General features: G+C 46.3%; 1 protein-coding gene across 2 annotated transcripts in view; it reads right to left on the bottom strand.

The window, feature by feature from the left end:
• LOC102463419 (interleukin-1 receptor-like 2) overlaps positions 1-16,244 on the bottom strand; it is a 41,866-nt gene extending 25,622 nt beyond the window's left edge. For both annotated transcript variants that reach the window (XR_012899761.1, XM_075917359.1), the window contains exons 1-2: positions 16,106-16,244; positions 914-983 (exon numbers count right to left, since the gene is read on the bottom strand). Coding sequence is in view for 1 of the 2 variants with exons in the window: in XM_075917359.1 (XP_075773474.1) it covers positions 914-974 (61 nt within the window). In the remaining variant the exon portion in view is untranslated. The remainder of the gene's footprint in view (positions 1-913; positions 984-16,105) is intronic.
• Positions 16,245-18,735: the final 2,491 nt, after the last annotated feature.

Below are 18,735 nucleotides of genomic sequence, written 5' to 3'. Positions count from 1 at the left end.
AACTTTTTACATCCCTACAGTTCTTGGGGGCAGGACCGGCAGCCAGTGCAATCTGGCCCCGCTCCCGGGGAGCCCCCTGCCACCCCACACTGCAGTCTATCAAAGGCAGCAGCATGGGGAGCCAGGCGGGAGCTGTTCCACAAGGGGAGCCTGCTTAAAAACCAGCTCCTGTCACGGACTAGCTGCCTGGCGGCCTGTGCATGGGGTGGCAGCAGCCCCTGTCCATGGACCAAACAGAAGGGGAGGCTGCCTAAAGCAGCCACTGTCCACAGCAGCCTGGGTTGGCCACAGGCAGAGGCTGCTCCAGGAGCAGCCCATCTGCAGGGGGCTAGGGCTCCCATGGTAAAGGACTGCTGCTGCAAAGCAGTTTCTGTCCACGGCTGTGCCAGCGCCATCCGGCAGGACCCCTTGTCCGTGGGGGCTGGGACACGCCCCTGCACCCCCACAGATAGGGGCTGCTGCCACAAAGTAGCCTTTGCCTGCAGAAGGCCCAGGCTCACCATAGACAGAGGCTGCTGCCATGAAGCCAGCTTCTGCTCCCCCCCACTGCCTCTGATACAGCAAGTGGTAGGGGTGAGATGCGAGTAGTCAACTAGATTAACTGATAATTTTAGGCTTATCATTTAATTGACTACAGCCGGTCCCCGAGTTATGAATGGTCAATTTACAACTGTTCGTACTTATGACCAAACCTCCCATTAAGCAGTCATAAAGGCGGTCCCTGAGTTACGAACGTGATTGCATGTAAATGAATGTGGTCCGACTTACGAACACTTTGACAAGTGTTTGGTCCGTAACTCGTTCATAAATTGGGGAGCGGCTGTAGTTGACTACTCATTCACATCCCTAATACATGCATGTGTAAAAGAGTTCATTCAGAGGAAGTAATTAAAAAACCATCTGATCAACTTACTTGCCTTCACTGAAGAGAGAAACACTAGGATTACACTACAGGTAAACACAGCTGCAACCATTATGTTTTACTAGAGGAGGGGGGAAAAGAGAATTAGTATTGTTTTTCTCAAAGCAGTTCAATTTACAACCAAAATTACAAGCATCCACACTATAATCTATATTATTATAAGATCTTTTTGTGCCCAAGGATCTCATAAGACCAGCCATATTGGGTCAGACTAATGGTTCATGTAGTCCAGTCTCCTGTTTTCTGACAGTAGAAAGTGCCAGGTGCTTTAGAGGGAATGAAGAGAACAGGGCAATTATCGAGTAACCCTTCCCCTGTCATCCACTCCCAGCATTTGGAAGTAAGACGCTTAAAGATACCCACAGATAAATGGCTAATAGCCAGTGATGGACCTATCGAATTATTTTTTAACTCAGTTATACTTTTGGCCTTCATAACATCCACTGTCAGTGAGTAGCACATTATCTGGAATGGCTCACAACTGTCAGAGGCAGTACCTCAGGGTAGACTGTCGAAACCAGGATAGACACCCCAAATTGGTGGTGTTTTTTATAATCAGATTTCACCAATCCAGTAACAAATGTGAAATCCTGGTGTAATGGTTAGTCCCCTTAAACACTCTAATCTGTTTTGCCATCCAAGCAAGCTGGACTCAGTGATAAATAGTCACCCCAAAAATCATGCAATATTCAGGTTACTTCCAGTACCAAAATACTAGTCATTTATCCAGATCAATTGGTATCCTAAATCTTATATCTCAGAGTTCAAACAGCAAAGAGAACGATAGACACATTTTCCTGGACTTTATTTCCTTCATTCAGCTTCCAAGTGCATAGAATGAGCTTCCTTGTAGGTAGTTTTGGCAAGGTGTAACAGGGCCTTTGGAATGTGATGTTCCTTCATGGCTCATCTTTACTTTGATAAAAAAATCTCAGAGGGCTAGCCATGTTAGTCTGTAACTTTAAAAACAATGAGCAGTCCTGTGGCACTAATTATTAGAGATTAATAAATATATTATATCATGATCTTTTGTGAGTAAACTCATGACATGTTTGTTAGTCTCTAAGGTGTCACAGGACTGCTCGTTTTTATTTTGATGGCTCATCTGGATGGCTGCAATGGGAAGAGTGGGGGGAGAGGCAGACAATTCCCATACCTGGGTTCACAAGTTCAGAAAAAACATTTACTAAGTTATAAAGCAAAAACTTAGATATGTTCTTGTTGCTTGGAATACCAACAGTACAAGTGAGATTAATGCAGAAAGCAACATACAAGCATTCCACAGAGTCTAAAAAGTACATACATTTTTATAAGACTAATACCTATTTTGAGCAAAACTAAGGGTATGTCTACACTGCCACCCTAGTTCGAACTAGGGTGGCTAATGTAGGCATTCGAAGTTGCAAATGGATTTAAATATCCCGGGCTTCGTTTGCATCTTGCCGGGCGCCGCCATTTTTAAATCCCCCTTAGTGCGGACTCCGTGCCTGCGGCTACACGCGGCACGGAGTAGGTAGTTCGAATTAGGCTCTCTAATTTGAACTACCCGTACACCAAGGTGTACGGGTAGTTCGAATTAGAGAGCCTAAGGGGGATTTTAAAATGGTGCACTAAGGGGGATTTTAAAATGGCGGCACACGGCAAGATGCAGATGAAGCCTGGGATGTTTAAATCCCGGGCTTCATTTGCAACTTCGAATGCCTACATTAGCCACCCTAGTTCGAACTAGGGTGGCAGTGCAGACATACCCTAACATATAGAAGAACTGGTCTGGTCTCCAGTTATGAGTTTATTAGTTCTTAGCTAATGCCTGATGTCTTGGCAAGAGCTGACACCTGGATTGCCAGCATTGAAACAAGTTCCACAGGTTGTCTGTGCATCATGTGAAAAATAATTTCTTTATATTTGTTTTAAACTTGATGTCCATTAATTTCATGACTGACTCCTGGTTCTTTTGTTATATGAAGGGGTAAATAAACACTTCCTTATTCACTGCCTCCACCTCTACTCATGATTTTATAGACTTCTATAATTTCCCTCTTTGTCATCTCATTTCTAAGATGAACAGTCTCAGTCTTCCTGATCGCTCCTCAAAGTGAAGCTGTTCTATACCACGAATCATTTTTGCTATCCTTCTCTGTACCTTTTCCAATTCTAATATATCTTTTTTGAGACAGGATGAACATAATAGCATGTGGTATTCAAGATGTGGACATAATATGGATTTGAATAGTGGCATTATGAAATTTTCTGTCTTATCTATCCCTTTGCAATTGGTTTCTAACATAGGTAGCCTTTTTGCCTGCTACTGCACATACAACAAATAGCTTAGCTTCAGAGAACTAGTGGCAGGGAGGTGGCCAAGCAAGGGAAGGAAGAAGCAGGCCTGGGGTGATGAGAGAGATGTCCTAGGTCCTGCTTCCCAAGGGATGGCCCTGTCCATTTAATTCACACTCACACAATGTGAATGGGGCAAGCTGTGCTTTAACTTCATGGCAAAACAGAGGGATTACAACCAGAGGGAGCACCTGCTCCACTAACAGTCACTTGTTTCCCATCAAATGCCCAAACTGTTTTCATAAATGACTGTCCTGGCTGGGTAAGCTTTGGTCCTCGAACTGGTCTGGAAACACTCTCCTCATTGTTGCAGCAGAATTCCCTCAGTTTGCCTGCTGTATTCTTGAATGCTCCTTGTAAAAATGCATTCTGCTCTGCAACTTCCCCCCGCTTTTCTTTTGACCATGCGCAGGTTTATCGCTTAATTGTGTACAATGATTACACTTTCACATCCCTATTATTTACCAGGTTAAGAACAGGATGGTTCAAAAGAAATAACTGAACCTTTTCTGAGCCACTCATCTGGTTACAGTAATGCCATGCAGTACATAATTATGTTCATCATCTGTTGGATTGTCAAACAATTCACACAGAAACAAGTTTATCACAAAATGCTCTTTCCACTCCTTTCTGTGTACTTCAGATACTTTGGGTACATAATCTTGGGCAAATACTACTTGGGTATGTAATTCTGTTGGTTAGCAGAAGGAAAAGCACGTATGTTTGGAATTTGTCTCAATGTACTTCTGAAGGGCTGGGCCTCAATTCACTCCCAGACTAAAGTAGTCTCGGTTAGCATGAGGTGAAACGCAGGGATTTCAGCCCTAAAATTAAGAAAAAATTGTTCCACTGCTAGTAAGGCACCCACTCCAGGACTGCCCTGAACAAGAGTTATAATGCCAAGAGTTGTAAAGTAGAGACCATCCAGGCACTGTGAAGTTTAGGGAAGATACAGAACGATACAGCAGATACAATAAGCTCTGAACAATGAATTTATGCTGGCCTTATGCACAAAGAAGGTCATTAAAAAAATTACAATTCAGGTAAGTGATAAAATACAAGAAAGATTTTAGCAGGGAGAAGGAAACATGCATGACTGGTTACATTTTGTTACCTAGGTGAATTGAATAATGTGATCGGTTTAACAAATTTGAAGGAAGTAGCAAGTGTTCTCTATATAATGTAAATAAAACCTTATGCTCTTTGGGAACCATGCAGCTCAATATCAAGCTGCTAGAATTCTGACCACTTCGCATGACCACGACATTCAGAGGCATCACCAGCACTCCCAGACAAAATTAATCCTGACTGGCCATCAGGTGAAGTTTGTCTGTATATTGAAAGTGGGGAACATAACAGATTTGCTTGGCATATATACCGTGTGCCGCTAATAAACAGATGTTAAGAGCATACCTGTATAAGTTTCTTTCCGTTGGGAAAAGGTTCTGCAAGGATACGTACTTTACACTTCATGCCCTCAGTATAGCAAGGGTGGGAGTATTTAAATTAACCAGATCACACTTTGAGCCCTCAGGAGGGTACAGATAGGGTGCCCTAGATTTTTCAGGTAACCCTCTCTTAACCTTGGGCTATTCTGTTTCTTTATCAGTATACTAGCTGGAGTTACCGGCATTGCTCGGGAAAGTTGATATAACTGAGTTAAGGAGTGTGAGAGGACAGAGGGGGAAGGGAGCCACATGCCTGCCGCCAGCTCCTGAGCCTGCCCTCCGCTTCCTTGTCCCTCTGCCAGCCTTAGTGAGTGACTGCCCCCGTTGCTTCTCCCGGGAAGCCGCTTCTCCCTGCACTGCCAAGCTCCATGCAACCCCGAGGAGAGGCATCGGTTTCTCATCTCTTTCCTCCCACAGTCCCTTAAAACCTTTTCCTGGATGACAGGTTATCCCTCCACTGGCCTTAGTGAGTGACTGTCCCCGCCACTTCCCCCGGAAAGCCGCTTCTCCCCGCACTGCCAAGCTCCATGCAACCCCGAGGAGAGGCATCGGTTTCTCATCTCTTCCCTCCCACAGTACCTGAATACCTTCTCCTGGATGAAAGGTACCCCATGCAAAGTTTGATTGTGGTAGCTCTTATAGTGTCCAAGTTATTAGCGCACAAACAGACAAACATTCTCCTTCATATATCATATATCTGTACTTTAAAATGCCTCAAATTCAAAATATGCCACATTTTGTGCATTACAATTCTCGGTACCACGATTAAACATGGATACAATAGTGATCTGCCATTTTGCTTCTGATATTAGATCGGTCTCTGCTGTACATTTGGCATTAATGATGCTGATCAGAATTTAAATGAGTACTGACATCTGACATGTGTATGGTCTAACATGCCACAGCAGGCTGTACAAAACAACTTTCGACCATCAGTACATGCTTGGCATACTGTACTGCTTTGCACAGTCTAAAGCACTGGCATTTTTTACAGTTATTGATTCTTTAGCTCCGTGGTCACCAACCAGTAGATCGCGATCTGCCGATCGATCTCAAGGGCTCTAAGAGTCAATCTTGAGCCCTCTCTGAACTGCGTGCCTGCACAGTACATTTACATTTGATTTCCTCATTTGAGGAGCAGCTACTCACCGAGCAACAACACTGGTGAGTAGCTGCGCGGAATGGTGGGAGCTGGGAGGCCGGGAGGGCTGAAACACCCCGGCCAGCCGGCTGTGGCTTTCAGCTGAAAGAGGCTGCCCCGTGCTCCAGCTGATCAGGCGGCTTCTCCTCTGCGCTTGCCCACATGTAGCATGGGGCACCCTGGCTGAACACCATGGCCAGCTGGCTGGGCAGCCGCTTCTCTTCACTCTAGCCCTGCTGCCCTGTGCTCAGCCCAGGGAGGCTGCGCCTAGCTCTAGCTGTGCTGGAGCAAAAGATGAACGGCTTCCTGAGGATCCTGGCACAGCCTCCCGGGCTGAGCTCAGGGCAGCAGGGCTAGAGCGAAGCTAAGGGGCTGCCCGGCCAGCTGGCCATGGCGCTCAGCTAGGGTGCACCAGCTCCAGAAGGGCTGGTGAAGAGGGGAAGCTGCCTGGCCATGGCACTCAGCCAGGGATTTCCTTACTTCCCCCTCCCATGGGGGTGTATATCCCCCTGAATTTCCCCAACACTGCCCTGTTTTGTGAGCTATGATGCCATACAGCCCACCTTCACCCTCACAGTCTCACCCCTCATCGGTCCTGATACCTCCTCTTGTAAATTTGAACAGTCCCCTTAATTTCAATTCGTGGGGAGGCTACTGTGTTCAGCCCAGGTGCACCACGGTCCACGTGGGCTGACAGAGGAGAAGCCACCCCATCAGGTGGAGTGGGGCAGCTGAATGCCACAGCCAGCTGGCCAGGCAGCTTCCCCTCTGTGCCATATTCTAGGAGCCTCAGTCTCTCCCCAGACACAGACCTGCCTTCTGGGGAGTTTTCCTCAGTGCCTGGTAATGAGAATGGAACCTCTGCTGCTTTTCTTTTCTCTGTCCTCTCGCAGGCCAGGTGTAGCTGGTCCCGTCCAGCCCAGTGACAGTAAAGCCTGGAGAGGCCCTCATATTGACCTGTGTTGTCTTGAGTGTATCCATCAATGACAGTAGCTATGATTCTAAATGGGTCCGGTGGGGTCCTACGAAAGGCCTGGGGCCCGGTGAAGCTGACCCTGCTGGGTTCCAGCTTCAGCAGACCACACTGACTAGCATGCACAAATAAATCATGAAAATTTTAAATTCTAAATCCAAACAGCTGTAAAAGCTGTGTTCGGTCTGTCCATGACAATAATATCACCACATTGTACCAAAACACAAATATCACACATTTGGTAGTTTAGTGCTATCTTACTTTTTATTTTAGCTCTACCTCCCTGGCTGGCAATAAACATGAGTGACGAACCTAGGCCACCTAAGAAATCAAAAATGTACAACTTCCACGTGGAATGGGAAAATGAATTTCTGTTCAAAAATATAAAAGATAAGAGCATATGCTTGATATGTCATCAAAGTTTATCATTAAGTAAAAGGAGCAATTTGGAATGACACCACACAACAGTACATAGTAAATTCAAGGATAGTTTTCCCTTGAACAGCATGATACGTACAAAGAAAGTTTATGAACTGAAGGCCATTTTGAAAGCTCGACAGTCATTATTTTTTAAACCAGCAGCAAAAGGCAAGGCCTGCACTGAAGCATCATTTCATATTTGCCATTTGCTGGCAAAACATAAGAAATCATTCACAGATGGAGAAATAATTAAAGAAGAAATGATTGTGGCAGCTGAATTCAAATATTTTAAAAACAAAGAAGAGATAATGACAGCGATCCAGGGCGTGTCACTTGGTGCTTCAACAGTAGCAAGAAGAGTGGAATCTTTGTTAGAAGATGTCTTTCAGCAACTACAGCAGAACTTGAAGGACTGCAAATGCTTCTCGCTGCAGTTTGATGAATCTATTGACATGACCGACACAGCCCAGCTGATTGTTTTTGTGCGTGTGTTTTTTAAGGATATGACAATTAAAGAGGATCTTCTCACCCTTTTGCCCCTTAAAGAGAGAATAAGAGGTGAGGACATATACAACACATGCAAAAGGTTATGTGCTTGAGAAAAACATTTGAATCAAGAAATTGGTTTCCATCACAACAGATGGTGCACCAGCCATGCTTGGCGCAAACGCGGGCTTTGTTGCATTTTGCAGGAATGATCCTGATTTCCCTTCTTTTGTCAATTATCACTTTATAATCCACCAGCATGTATTAGCAAGTAAAGTAATGGACTTCTCTCATATAATGAAAGTAGTTGTTAAGATTGTAAACTCAATTCAAAGCATGACCCCTTCAGCACCGCCTATTTAAATCCTTACTCAACGAACCAGATGCTGCCTATGGTGAACTAATCCTCCATGCTGATGTGAGGTGGTTAAGTTGAGGAAAGGACCTGCAAAGATTTTTAGAGCTGATGCCTGAAATTAACACTTTTCTTAAATCAAGGAATGAAGTGTACAGTGAGCTGTCAAATAGTGCATGGTTGCTAGACTTTGTGGTCCTTACAGATATGACATCAAAACTGAATGAGTTGAACTGTGAACTTCAGGGAAAGGACAGAGACTTAGCACATATGCTCAGTGCTGTGAATTCATTTAAATTGAAACTGGGCCTATGGTCCTCCGAATTAGAGAAGAAAACACTGCATGACTTCCCAAGTTTGGGGGGAATACTAGAAAAAATTAATGAGAAAGAAAAATGGTTCCACCCAGAAAACTTCTGTGCATACCTGAGGAAATTAGCAGAGGAATTCAACAGGAGATTTCAGGAATTAGATGTTATGGAACCAATTGTCATGTTCGTCTTAAATCCATTCCTTCAAGTAGAAGACATTCGCGGCTTGGCTACCAAATTTCATCAGTTGTTTCATTTACAAAGCAATGGACTTAATATGGAGATAATTACTATGCAAAATGATAATGAGCTGAAAGTCAGAGCAAGGGACGGTGATTTTTGGAGACTGGTAAACAGAGAAAAATATCCACTTCTATCATCTTGTGCTTTCAAAGTGAAGGCTACTTTGGCTCCACATACCTCTGTGAGACAGCATTTTCCCAATTAAAGATAATCAAGTCCAAGTATCGCACCCGCCTCACAGATGCCCATCTGATGGACTGTATACGACTAGCAATCTCAGACTACAACCCAGACTTCAAGACTCTGGCAGATACTGTTCAGTCACAGGTGTCACACTGAGACTTTATTATTGGAGGAAAAAATATATAATTATCAAAACTTGATTTTAGATTTACAAAATAGCAGAGAACAAAATGTGTAATTGTAAATGCTTCATTTTACATTTAAATAGCATGAATTAAAAACAGACCATTTATTTCATAACTATAAACATGTGATTTTAATTTTATATATTGCATAATTTAAAAATGAACTGTTTACAGAGCGTATAAGGGCTGGGGATAGCTAGTGATGGACAGGAGAATACAGAGGGTGTGGCTTCAAGAAGGGGCGTGGCTTCAAGGAAGGCATGGGGCTTCAAGGAAGGAGTGGGGCAGTAGATCTTCACCTGTTCTGAGATTTAAAAAGTGATCTTGGGTGTAAAAAGGTTGGAGACCACTGCTTTAGCTGGATTCACAATTTGCTTAAATCCATAGAAGTACCATTTGCCTCCTAACAACATGGCTGTGTCTACACTGCACCCCTTTTCCGGAAAAGGGATGCAGATGAGACAAGTCGGAATTGATTTTAAAATGATTTTAAGAGGAATAAGGGACCTTTCGGAAAAGGCTTTATTTTCCGAAAGATCCCTGTCTAGACTGGCACTTGTTTCCGGCAAAGCCCCGAGCCGGAAAAAAGCGGCAGCCATGTTCATGCAAATGCAGCAGGGAAAATGTAAATCACCGCTGCATTTGCAATTCCGACTTGTCTAATCTGCATCCTTTTTCCGGAAAAGGGGTGCAGTGTAGACACAGCCCATAAGTATAGCAAGATCAGAGGTGTCTGTTAAAGTTGCAATGCATGTGACAAGTTGAACAAATATAGTACTTGCTTGTCTCCAAAGCAAGAGAAGCTACCTCTGCCCATCCACTCCAGGTGGGATCCAGGAGTGCTGTCCAGTATAGCTCAGGGCTCACTATTGCAAAGGGTATTACATCAAAAATTAGAGATGTTAAATATCGGTTAATTGAATAGCTGATTAACCTCATGAATTCTTATCAGGTAGTCGACTATTCTATAGTCCCTGGGCACCCCTGTCCGGGGGGAAGGATTTGAGCTCCTGGATCCGGCACGAACCAGAACTGAGCTGGGCTGCCTGCCCACCTCGCTCCTAATACACTTTAAATGCAGAGCTGCAGCGGCGGTAGGTCCAGGACCCAATGCAAGCCGGGACTGAGCTGGGCTGCTGGCCAGCCTGCTAAAATATTTACTGGCAACGAGGTGGTGGGGATGTGTGTAGTCTATAGCATTAATCAATAAGGTTTTGCTTAACGGTTAATCAACTATACTATTACATACCTATCAAGAGTGTACTGTATTGCCAAAGCTACCATAGGAAAGGTGAGAAGTATAATGGGGGGGGGGGAAAGTATTTGAGGCAAACTTCAACATCTGTACAAAATTGTGGACTGTGCAAAGTAAGCTAATTAAAATCAAAATTGCAGTGGAAGCATAATATTGAAGAACTAGCCAATTAGCCCATCATAAGACGGGATTTTCAGGTCTCTCCTCCACGTCGGTCTTCTCTCCTGAGCCTCTGGTCTCTCACTCCATCTCTCTTTCTCTCCTCCTTCTACTGCCTCCCCCTCTCTCTCAGCTCTCCTCCGCCTCCTGCCTCTTTCTGTATCTCTCTTTTTTCTTCTCCTTCTCCTCCTGCCTCTTACTCGGGGGACCGCGGAGCCCAAACAGCCATTTGGGCTCCGCACTCCCCATGCTGCATGGGGACTGTGGAGCCCAAATGGTCACTTGCGCCACTTGCTCCCACGTGGTGGCCCAGCTGAGCAGCACAGAAGTCAGCCGAGTGCCACAGTGGGAGGTGAAGGGGAGCGGGGCGGTGACGTTCACGGCCAGGGGACGGGGCCGGGAGCCGCTGTCATGATGCACGTCACCACCCCGCGCCCCTTTGCCTCCCACCGTGGCACTCGGCTGACTTCTGCGCTGCTCGGCCGGGCTGCCACGGGGGAGCAAGTGGCGCAAGTGACCATTTGGGCTCCACAGTCCCCATGCAGCATGGGGAGTGCGGAGCCCAAATGGCTGTTTGGGCTCCGCGGTCCCCCGAGTAAGAGGCAGGAGGAGAAGGAGAAGAAAAAAGAGAGATACAGTATATGCCAGCTTGACAAAGCTCTGGCTGGGATGACTTAGTTGGAATTGATCCTCCATCGAGCACGGAGCAGTCCTAGATGCCTCTTAAGATCCATCCCAACCCTAATCTTCTGTCATTCTGTACTTATACCATTAGCACCAGGATCAGACAGTGGCCCCACTGATTGTTTGGCAGGCTTCCTACTTCTGAAATACTTGTAAAAATTGCTGTTAGTTTGTCTGTCTTTTGCTAGTTGCTCTTCAAATTCATTTTGAACTGGCTAATTATAGTTTTCCACTTGAAATGCCATATTTTATGTTTCTTTCTATTTTCAATAGAGTTTGACATCCAACTTTTTACCTCTGATCACTTCTTTTACTCTTCTGTTTAGCCATGGTGGCATTTTTTGGTCTTCTTACAGTTCTGATTTTTTTTTATTTGGGATATATATTTCATTCGAGCCTCTATTATGTTTTTTTAAAAGCTTCCAAGTAGCTTGCTAGCATTTCACTCTTGTGAATGCTCCTGTTAAATTTGTAACTATCTTCCTCATTTTTGAGTAATTCTCCATTCTGAAGTTAAATAAGAGTTTGGTGAGTCACCTTGGTACTTTCCTCCTACCAGAATGTTAAATTTAATTACATCATCAACGCTATTACTGAGCAGTTCCTCTACATTCACCTATTGGATGACATTTTGTGTTCCACTTAGTACTAAATAAAAATTGCCTCTTCCTTGAGGGTTCCAGCATTAGTTTCCCCAAGAAAAGTCATTAATGGTGTCTAGAACTTTTCTCTCTGCATCCTAAATAGGGATGTAATACTGTAGTCGATTAACCGATAAGCAAAAGCTTATAGATTAATGCTATAGACCACATGCATTCCTCCACTCCTACCCCTGCCAGTAAATTTTTTATAAGGCTGGCCAACAGCCCAGCTCAGTCCTGGCTCGCACCGGGGCCAGGACCTATCCCCGCTGTAGCTCTGAATTTAAAGTATATTAGGCAGCCAGGCAGGCAGGGAGCCCGGCTCAGTTCCAGCTTGCACTGTGTCCGGGAGCTCAGACCACCAGCCCCAAGCAGTGTCACCCCACACTGCTGCCTCTGTATCAGAGCAGAGATCACTCAATACCTGCAGAGGCTCAGATAAATATAGAGAGAAGGGCCACCCAGGGACTAATTATGGGGGACCAGATCCAGCCCACAGGCCAGTATTTGCCCACCCCTGGACTAACACAAAGGTGCTTGCACACAAATAGTAGAAGTCTAAATACTAAGTGACTGAACTTGAGTGCCTGCTATTAAATAAGAATTTTTATAGCAGTAGCAGCTTGCCAGGGACTAACCCTAACAGGCTGCTGCTTTTTTATTTGGCTGCTACTTTTTTATTTGCCCACCCCTACATTAGTCAATACTTAGTTGTCTGGCTTCATGCGATATAACTGAATGGGACTCTTTCATTTGACTGTTTCTTCTTAGTTCCTACTCAATAAATTTCTATCCTACCCTCTTTACTAGGACACAGTATCCCCTAAAGGATGTCTCAGTCTAAATTGTGTGCTCCTTTGCACCTCTTGCTTTTCCCACAGCCCTTAATTTAAAAACTCCTCTATGGGCTTTTTAATTTTATATGCCAGCTATCTGATTACATTTTGGTTTGGGTGGAACCCATCCTTTTTCTATAGGCTTCTCTTTCCCCAGAAAGATTTCCCAGATCCTAATAAACATAAATCCCTCCTCCATACACCATTATTTCTACTACACATTGATACTCTGAAAATTAACCTAACTGTCCTGGGTGTGGAATCAGAAGCATTTCAGAGAATTCTACCATGGAGGTCCTGATCTTTAATCTCTTACCTAGCAGCCTAAATTTGGCCACCAGGACCTCTCTCCTACCTTCTCTATGCCATTTATATCTACTTGTATCCTGACCATCTGGTCCTCCCCAGCACTGCACAGATGTCTGACTAGATGGTAAGTGGTCCTCAACCTTCATAACCAGCCTATAATTCCCCATGCAGTTCTCCCAAACACCACAAACCCAACTCTCTACATTTCTAATATTCTCGAAGTATGTCATAGTCTATATAGTGTGTGTGTTTATTCCATTCCACATGTGTATATTGCTCACTGCAGCCACTATCACTGTTATTATCTGTAAACTGAAAATTGCAATAATTTTGTAGCCACAATATAGGCCATTAAAAAAAAAAGAAGTAAAGAATAACTTTTATTGAAACACAGGAAACTGTATGCTGAGAGACTGTGTAAGAAAAGTTGAAATTTGAGCAGGACATTGATTAGCCAATTTAATCCTAGAGTTGAGTAAGTAATGAAAATAATGTCCTTTTCCAACAATATGTCAATCTTTTTTGGAATTTTTCTGGCCACTTCCTATGAATGGTATATGGGGATGTAAATAGGAAGGCAAGGTTGATGTAAAGATGTCAAGAAATTGTTCACTGTCTTTTGTCTATTTTCTAAGGTATTTTTACATTGGAAATGCATACATGAAGAACAGTTAATATATGTTCAACCGTAAACCCAAAGCACCAGCGTTTCAAAACACATATTGCGTGAAAGTATAAAACTTCAATTGAGTGAGAAATTAGAAGTACTGTACTATAGTGATAGAGATGTAGCCGTGTTAGTCTGGGCCTAACCAAGTGAGTTATAAGATCAAGAATACATATTCCTGCGCCTCCAGAAATATAATCTATGCTATCATGTGCCGAAAGTGTCCGTCTGCTATGTACATTGGACAAACGTCTCAGACACTTCGCCAAAGAATCAATGCCCACAAAACAGACATTAGACAGGATCACAAAGAAAAAACAGTTGCTTGTCATTTCAACCAGAAAGGACACTGTCTCAATGACCTGCTAACCTGCATCCTACTTCAGAAGACATTCAAATCTGCACTTGAAAGGGAATCCTCTGAACTGGTATTCATGCTAAAATTCGACACTCTCCGCAGGGGAATTAACAAAGACTCCAACTATCTTACCCATTATAAAGATAGCTTCCCCAATTATCACCTCTAATACTATTAACTCACAGACATTTCCCCTTCCCCACCTCTAATATCATTAACTCACTGGCATTCACCTTCCTTCCCCCCCCCCCCCACATCCCCCTTCTGTTCTGTAATGTGATTTGTCCTTTTCATGTGTGTTCATTTTTTTTAAATTGTATCCTTTGGTATATATGGTTGTGACTATTTTCTTCCATTATTTGATCTGAGGAAGTGGGTCTGGCCCACGAAAGCTCATCATCTAATAAACCATCTTGTTAGTCTTTAAAGTGCTACATAGTCCTGTATTTTGTTTCAGTACTGTACTAGCATTTAAAATGTATACATTGTAGTACTGTGTTTATCAACCTTATTTTTAAGCAGAGAAAATGAAGCATTAACTTATAAATAGCTCTTTCATTACATAGCCAAATTTTTCACAATACAAAACCCAACGATAAATATTTAATAAGACCCCAGTTCCATAAAGATACATATTTGCTCAACTTTAAAAACAGTCTGTAGCCCCTTTGATGTCAAAGAGATTACTCTACAGCTGTGTTCCCTGTAAGATGAGCACATGGCAGCCACCCAGGAGAGATTCAAATGCTGCCTAATTAGCAGAGCTTGCCCCCACCTTCATGCTGCAACCTCTGATACAGAGGCAGCAGCAGAGGTGGAGGGGGGTGTCTGTATGTAACTGCGCACATTAACCAATGAGCCCAGGCATAACCATGGACATGTTAACCTCTCCAGTTAAAAGATCTCTGTACATACAGAAAGGAGTTCAATTCTTCAGATTCTGATACATAGGGGCTGCGTCTAGATTGGCATGATTTTCCAGAAATGCTTTTAACAGAAAAGTTTTCCGTTAAAAGCATTTTTTGGAACAGAGTGTCTAGATTGGCACGGACGCTTTTCTGCAAAAGCACTTTAAATTTAAAATTTAAAGTTAAAAATTTAAGGTGTTAATCCTGGACTGAGTTAGTCACAGGTGCTAACACGTGTCAATTGACAGCTCTAATGAAAACCCACTACAGACAACTGGAAGTATGAACACCAGCTAAGAGCAAAATGTGGCCAACAGAACCTTTATTGTTGGTGATCTTGCAAGCAGTGGTGCAGGAACATTTTTAAGAGTGGGTTTGCTGCCACCCCTCTTGCCCCTGGTCTTCACACACAACCCCAGCTGTGGCCAGGAGCAAAGCCCCTCCAGTGAGGGGAGGCAGCCAGGATCCTGCAGCACCCCCTCAAACCTCTATCTCCTGACCTTACATAGGCAACTCGTGGGAGCACCCAGGAGGTGCACTGCTCCTCCTCCCTGCAAAATTGTAATTGCTAAATGGGGTCCCTCATACCCTCTCCCTGTTACTCCGGGTGGCCTTCCTTGCACACCTGCCCGCGCGCGCACACCCACATCCCTCCTGCACTTATGCTTGCAATAAGGAAAGACCCCACCTTGTGCGTGCAGAGCTACAACACAGAGACGGGAGGAAAAGCATCCTCCGAGTTGTAAGTTACCCACCCCTCCTAGGGAACTCACTGAAGTGCACCTGTGCCTTGTGAGGCCCCCTGCGGAGCAGCAGGGCGTAGCCTCGCTAGCTCAGACCCCACTTTCCCCTGTCACAGCAGCGTCTCCCTCCAACAGGCACTGCGCCTCAGTTCCTTATTTAAGGGCACGCGAGCGGCTGCAGCTCCCAGGTCAGGCTTCAGGCTGCGTCTCCAGCTCTAGGGCGGGAGGCAGAAGCTTTTACCTGTGAGGGGGAGACGGCAGAGCGCCGGTCCCTCGCTTCTGCTTGGCTGGGGCGACACCGGCCAGCCCAGGCGCGCTCCGGCCACGCGGCGGGGCGTGGGGATGCAAGACGGCCGGGGAGGTGGAAGCCGAGCGCCCTGCTGGGAGGTTGGGGAGGCGCCCGGGCCCCGCCACTGAGACTGGTGCTGGAGGCTTGGCCCACAGCCCGGCGGCGTCACAGCCTCCAGCGCGCTCGGAGCAAGCCGGGCCGGGATCCCGCCCCCTCAATTCCTGCTGCCCCCATGGCCCGGCCCGCTCCTACCTGCTGCGCGCCCGGGCCTGCAGAGAGAAGCGGGCGCGGCCGGGGCGGTGGCTCCTTTTGCGCTGCTGCCTCCGCCCAGCAGAGGGGCCGCCTCTCTCCGGCTGGCGCCGCGCTGAGGCTCCCTACGGTGAAATCGCTCGTCTGTGAAATGCAAAGCCCTTGACATCGCCGCGATGGGGGAATTCAGCCGGGGCAAGGGGCCGCCCCTCACCGCGCCTCACGCCCGCGCAGCAGAAGAAAACAAACAAGCCCGGGCAGACAGACTGACGTAGGGTCTTGTTCAGTACCAACGTGGCATCTCCGCACACGTGTCTTGCCGTGAAGAGCTGCTGGCAGGTCGCGTACTGGCACGAACACGCTTCATCGGGAAGAACCGATCATAAGTAGTTTGGCTCGTGGGGGAAAAAATGTTTCCTTTCGATAAAGCTTACAAGAAAGTGGAGCAAGCCAGCCCCAACCTGGTCTGCTCCCCCAGCTTCCAGCTGCATCACACGTGAGAAGGTGGCAGAGCAGGACGAGCCATGGCAGGAGTGGAGTGGTGGTGGAGGCCTGAGAAAAGGGGTGGAGCAGTGACAAGAAGTGGGGCCTAAAGTGGATGGGGAGGTTATCTCAAGCCCCCATACCCACCTAGGGAGAGCCCTGGAGTACATAACTAGAGCTGGAAAAGGAAGCTGTCTTGAATCCAGATGATCACTTCAGGAACATAAAAATATAAGAACGGCCGTACTGCGTCAGACCAAAGATCCATCTAGCCCAGTATCCTGTCTACCGACAGTGGCCAGCACCAAGTGCCCCAGAGAGGGTGGACCGAAGACAATGATCAAGCGATTTGTCTCCTGCCATCCTTCTCCAGCCTCTGACAAACAGAGGCCAAGGACATCATTTTATTCCCTGGCTAATAGCCTTTTATGGACCTAACCTCCATGAATTTATCCAGCTTCTCTTTAAACTCTATTATAGTCCTAGCCTTCACAGCCTCCTCTGGCAAGGAGTTCCACAGGTTGACAACACGCTGTGTGAAGAACTTCCTTTTATTAGTTTTAACCCTGCTACCCATTAATTTCGTTTGGTGTCCTCTAGTTCTTCTATTATGGGAACTAATAACTTTTCTTTATCAGCCCTCTCCACACCACTCATGATTTTATAGACCTCTATCATATCCCCCCTCAGTCTCCTCTTTTCTAAACTGAAAAGTCCCAGTCTCTTTAGCCTCTCCTCATATGGGACCCATTTCAAACCCCTAATCATTTTAGTTGCCCTTTTCTGAACCCTTTCCAAGGCCAAAATATCTTTTTTGAGGTGAGGAGACCACATCTGTACACAGTATTCAAGATGTGGGCATATCATAGTTTTATACAGGGGCAGTAAGATATTCTGGGTCTTATTTTCTATCCCTTTCCTAATAATTTCTAGCATCCTATTTGCCTTTTTGACCGCCGCTGCACACTGCGTGGAAGTTTTCAGAGAACTGTCCACGATAACTCCAAGATCTCTTTCCTGATTTGTCATAGCCAAATTAGCCCCCATCATACTGTATGCATAGTTGGGGTTATTTTTCCCAATGTGCATTACTTTACACTTATCCACATTAAATTTCATTTGCCATTTTGTTGCCCAATCACTCAGTTTGGTGAGATCTTCTTGGAGTCCCTCACAGTCTGCTTCTGTCTTGACTATCCTAAACAGTTTGGTATCATCTGCAAACTTTACTACAGTAAAACTCCAATGGTCCGGCATCTGATGGTCCAGTACTCCTGATGGTCCGGCACCATCAGGAACCCAGAAGTGCTCTGGGCAGCCGGACCATTGGAGCCGCTCTGCCCCCAGGTTCCCTGATTCAGCCGCTGCTAAAACTGACCAGCGGCTGAATCAGGAAGCCTAGGGCAGAGCAGCTGGGGCGCTGCCGGGTTGGTCCCATAGCGCTGCCCCTCAGGGCTGCGGGGCCCAACCCGGCAGCGCCCCAGCTGTCCCCCATTCAGCCGCTGCTGAAACTGACCAGCGGCTGACTCCAGGAAGCCCGAGGCAGAGCTGCTCTGCCCCGGGCTTCCTGGAATCAGCCCCTGATCAGTTTCAGCAGCGGCTGAATGGGGGACACCTAGGACAGAGCAGCTGGAGTGCTGCCGGGTTGGTTTCGCAGCGCCAAGGGTTGGTGCTATCAGACCAACCCGTCAGCCCCCGAGCTGCTCTGCCCCAGGCGCCCTGATTCAGTCGCTGCTGAAACTGACCAGCAGCTGAGTGCAGGAAGCCCAGGGCAGAGCTGCTCTGCCCTGGGCTTCCTGGAGTCAGCCGCTGATCAGTATCGGCAGCGGCTTACTTGGGGATGCCTGGGGCAGAGCAGCTGGGGGGCTGCCGGGTTGGTCCCGCAGCGCCACTCCTCGGCTCTGTGGGACCAACCCGGCAGCCCCCGAGCTGCTCTGCCCCAGGCGCCCTGATTCAGCCGCTGCTGAAACTGACCAGCGGCTGAGTCCAGGAAGCCCGGGGCAGAGCAGCTCTGGCCTGGGCTTCCTGGAGTCAGCCGCTGATCAGTATCAGCAGCGGCTGACTTGGGGACGCCTGGGGCAGAGCAGCTGGGGGGCTGCCGGGTTGGTCCCACAGTGCCGAGGAGCGGCGCTGCAGGACCAACCCGGCAG

This window comes from Pelodiscus sinensis, chromosome 1 (assembly GCF_049634645.1).
Source record: "Pelodiscus sinensis isolate JC-2024 chromosome 1, ASM4963464v1, whole genome shotgun sequence".
In the NCBI taxonomy this organism is placed as follows: Eukaryota; Metazoa; Chordata; order Testudines; family Trionychidae; genus Pelodiscus; species Pelodiscus sinensis.
The sequence above is the reverse complement of the archived record's forward strand: the minus strand, read 5'-3'. Positions and strand labels throughout refer to the sequence as shown.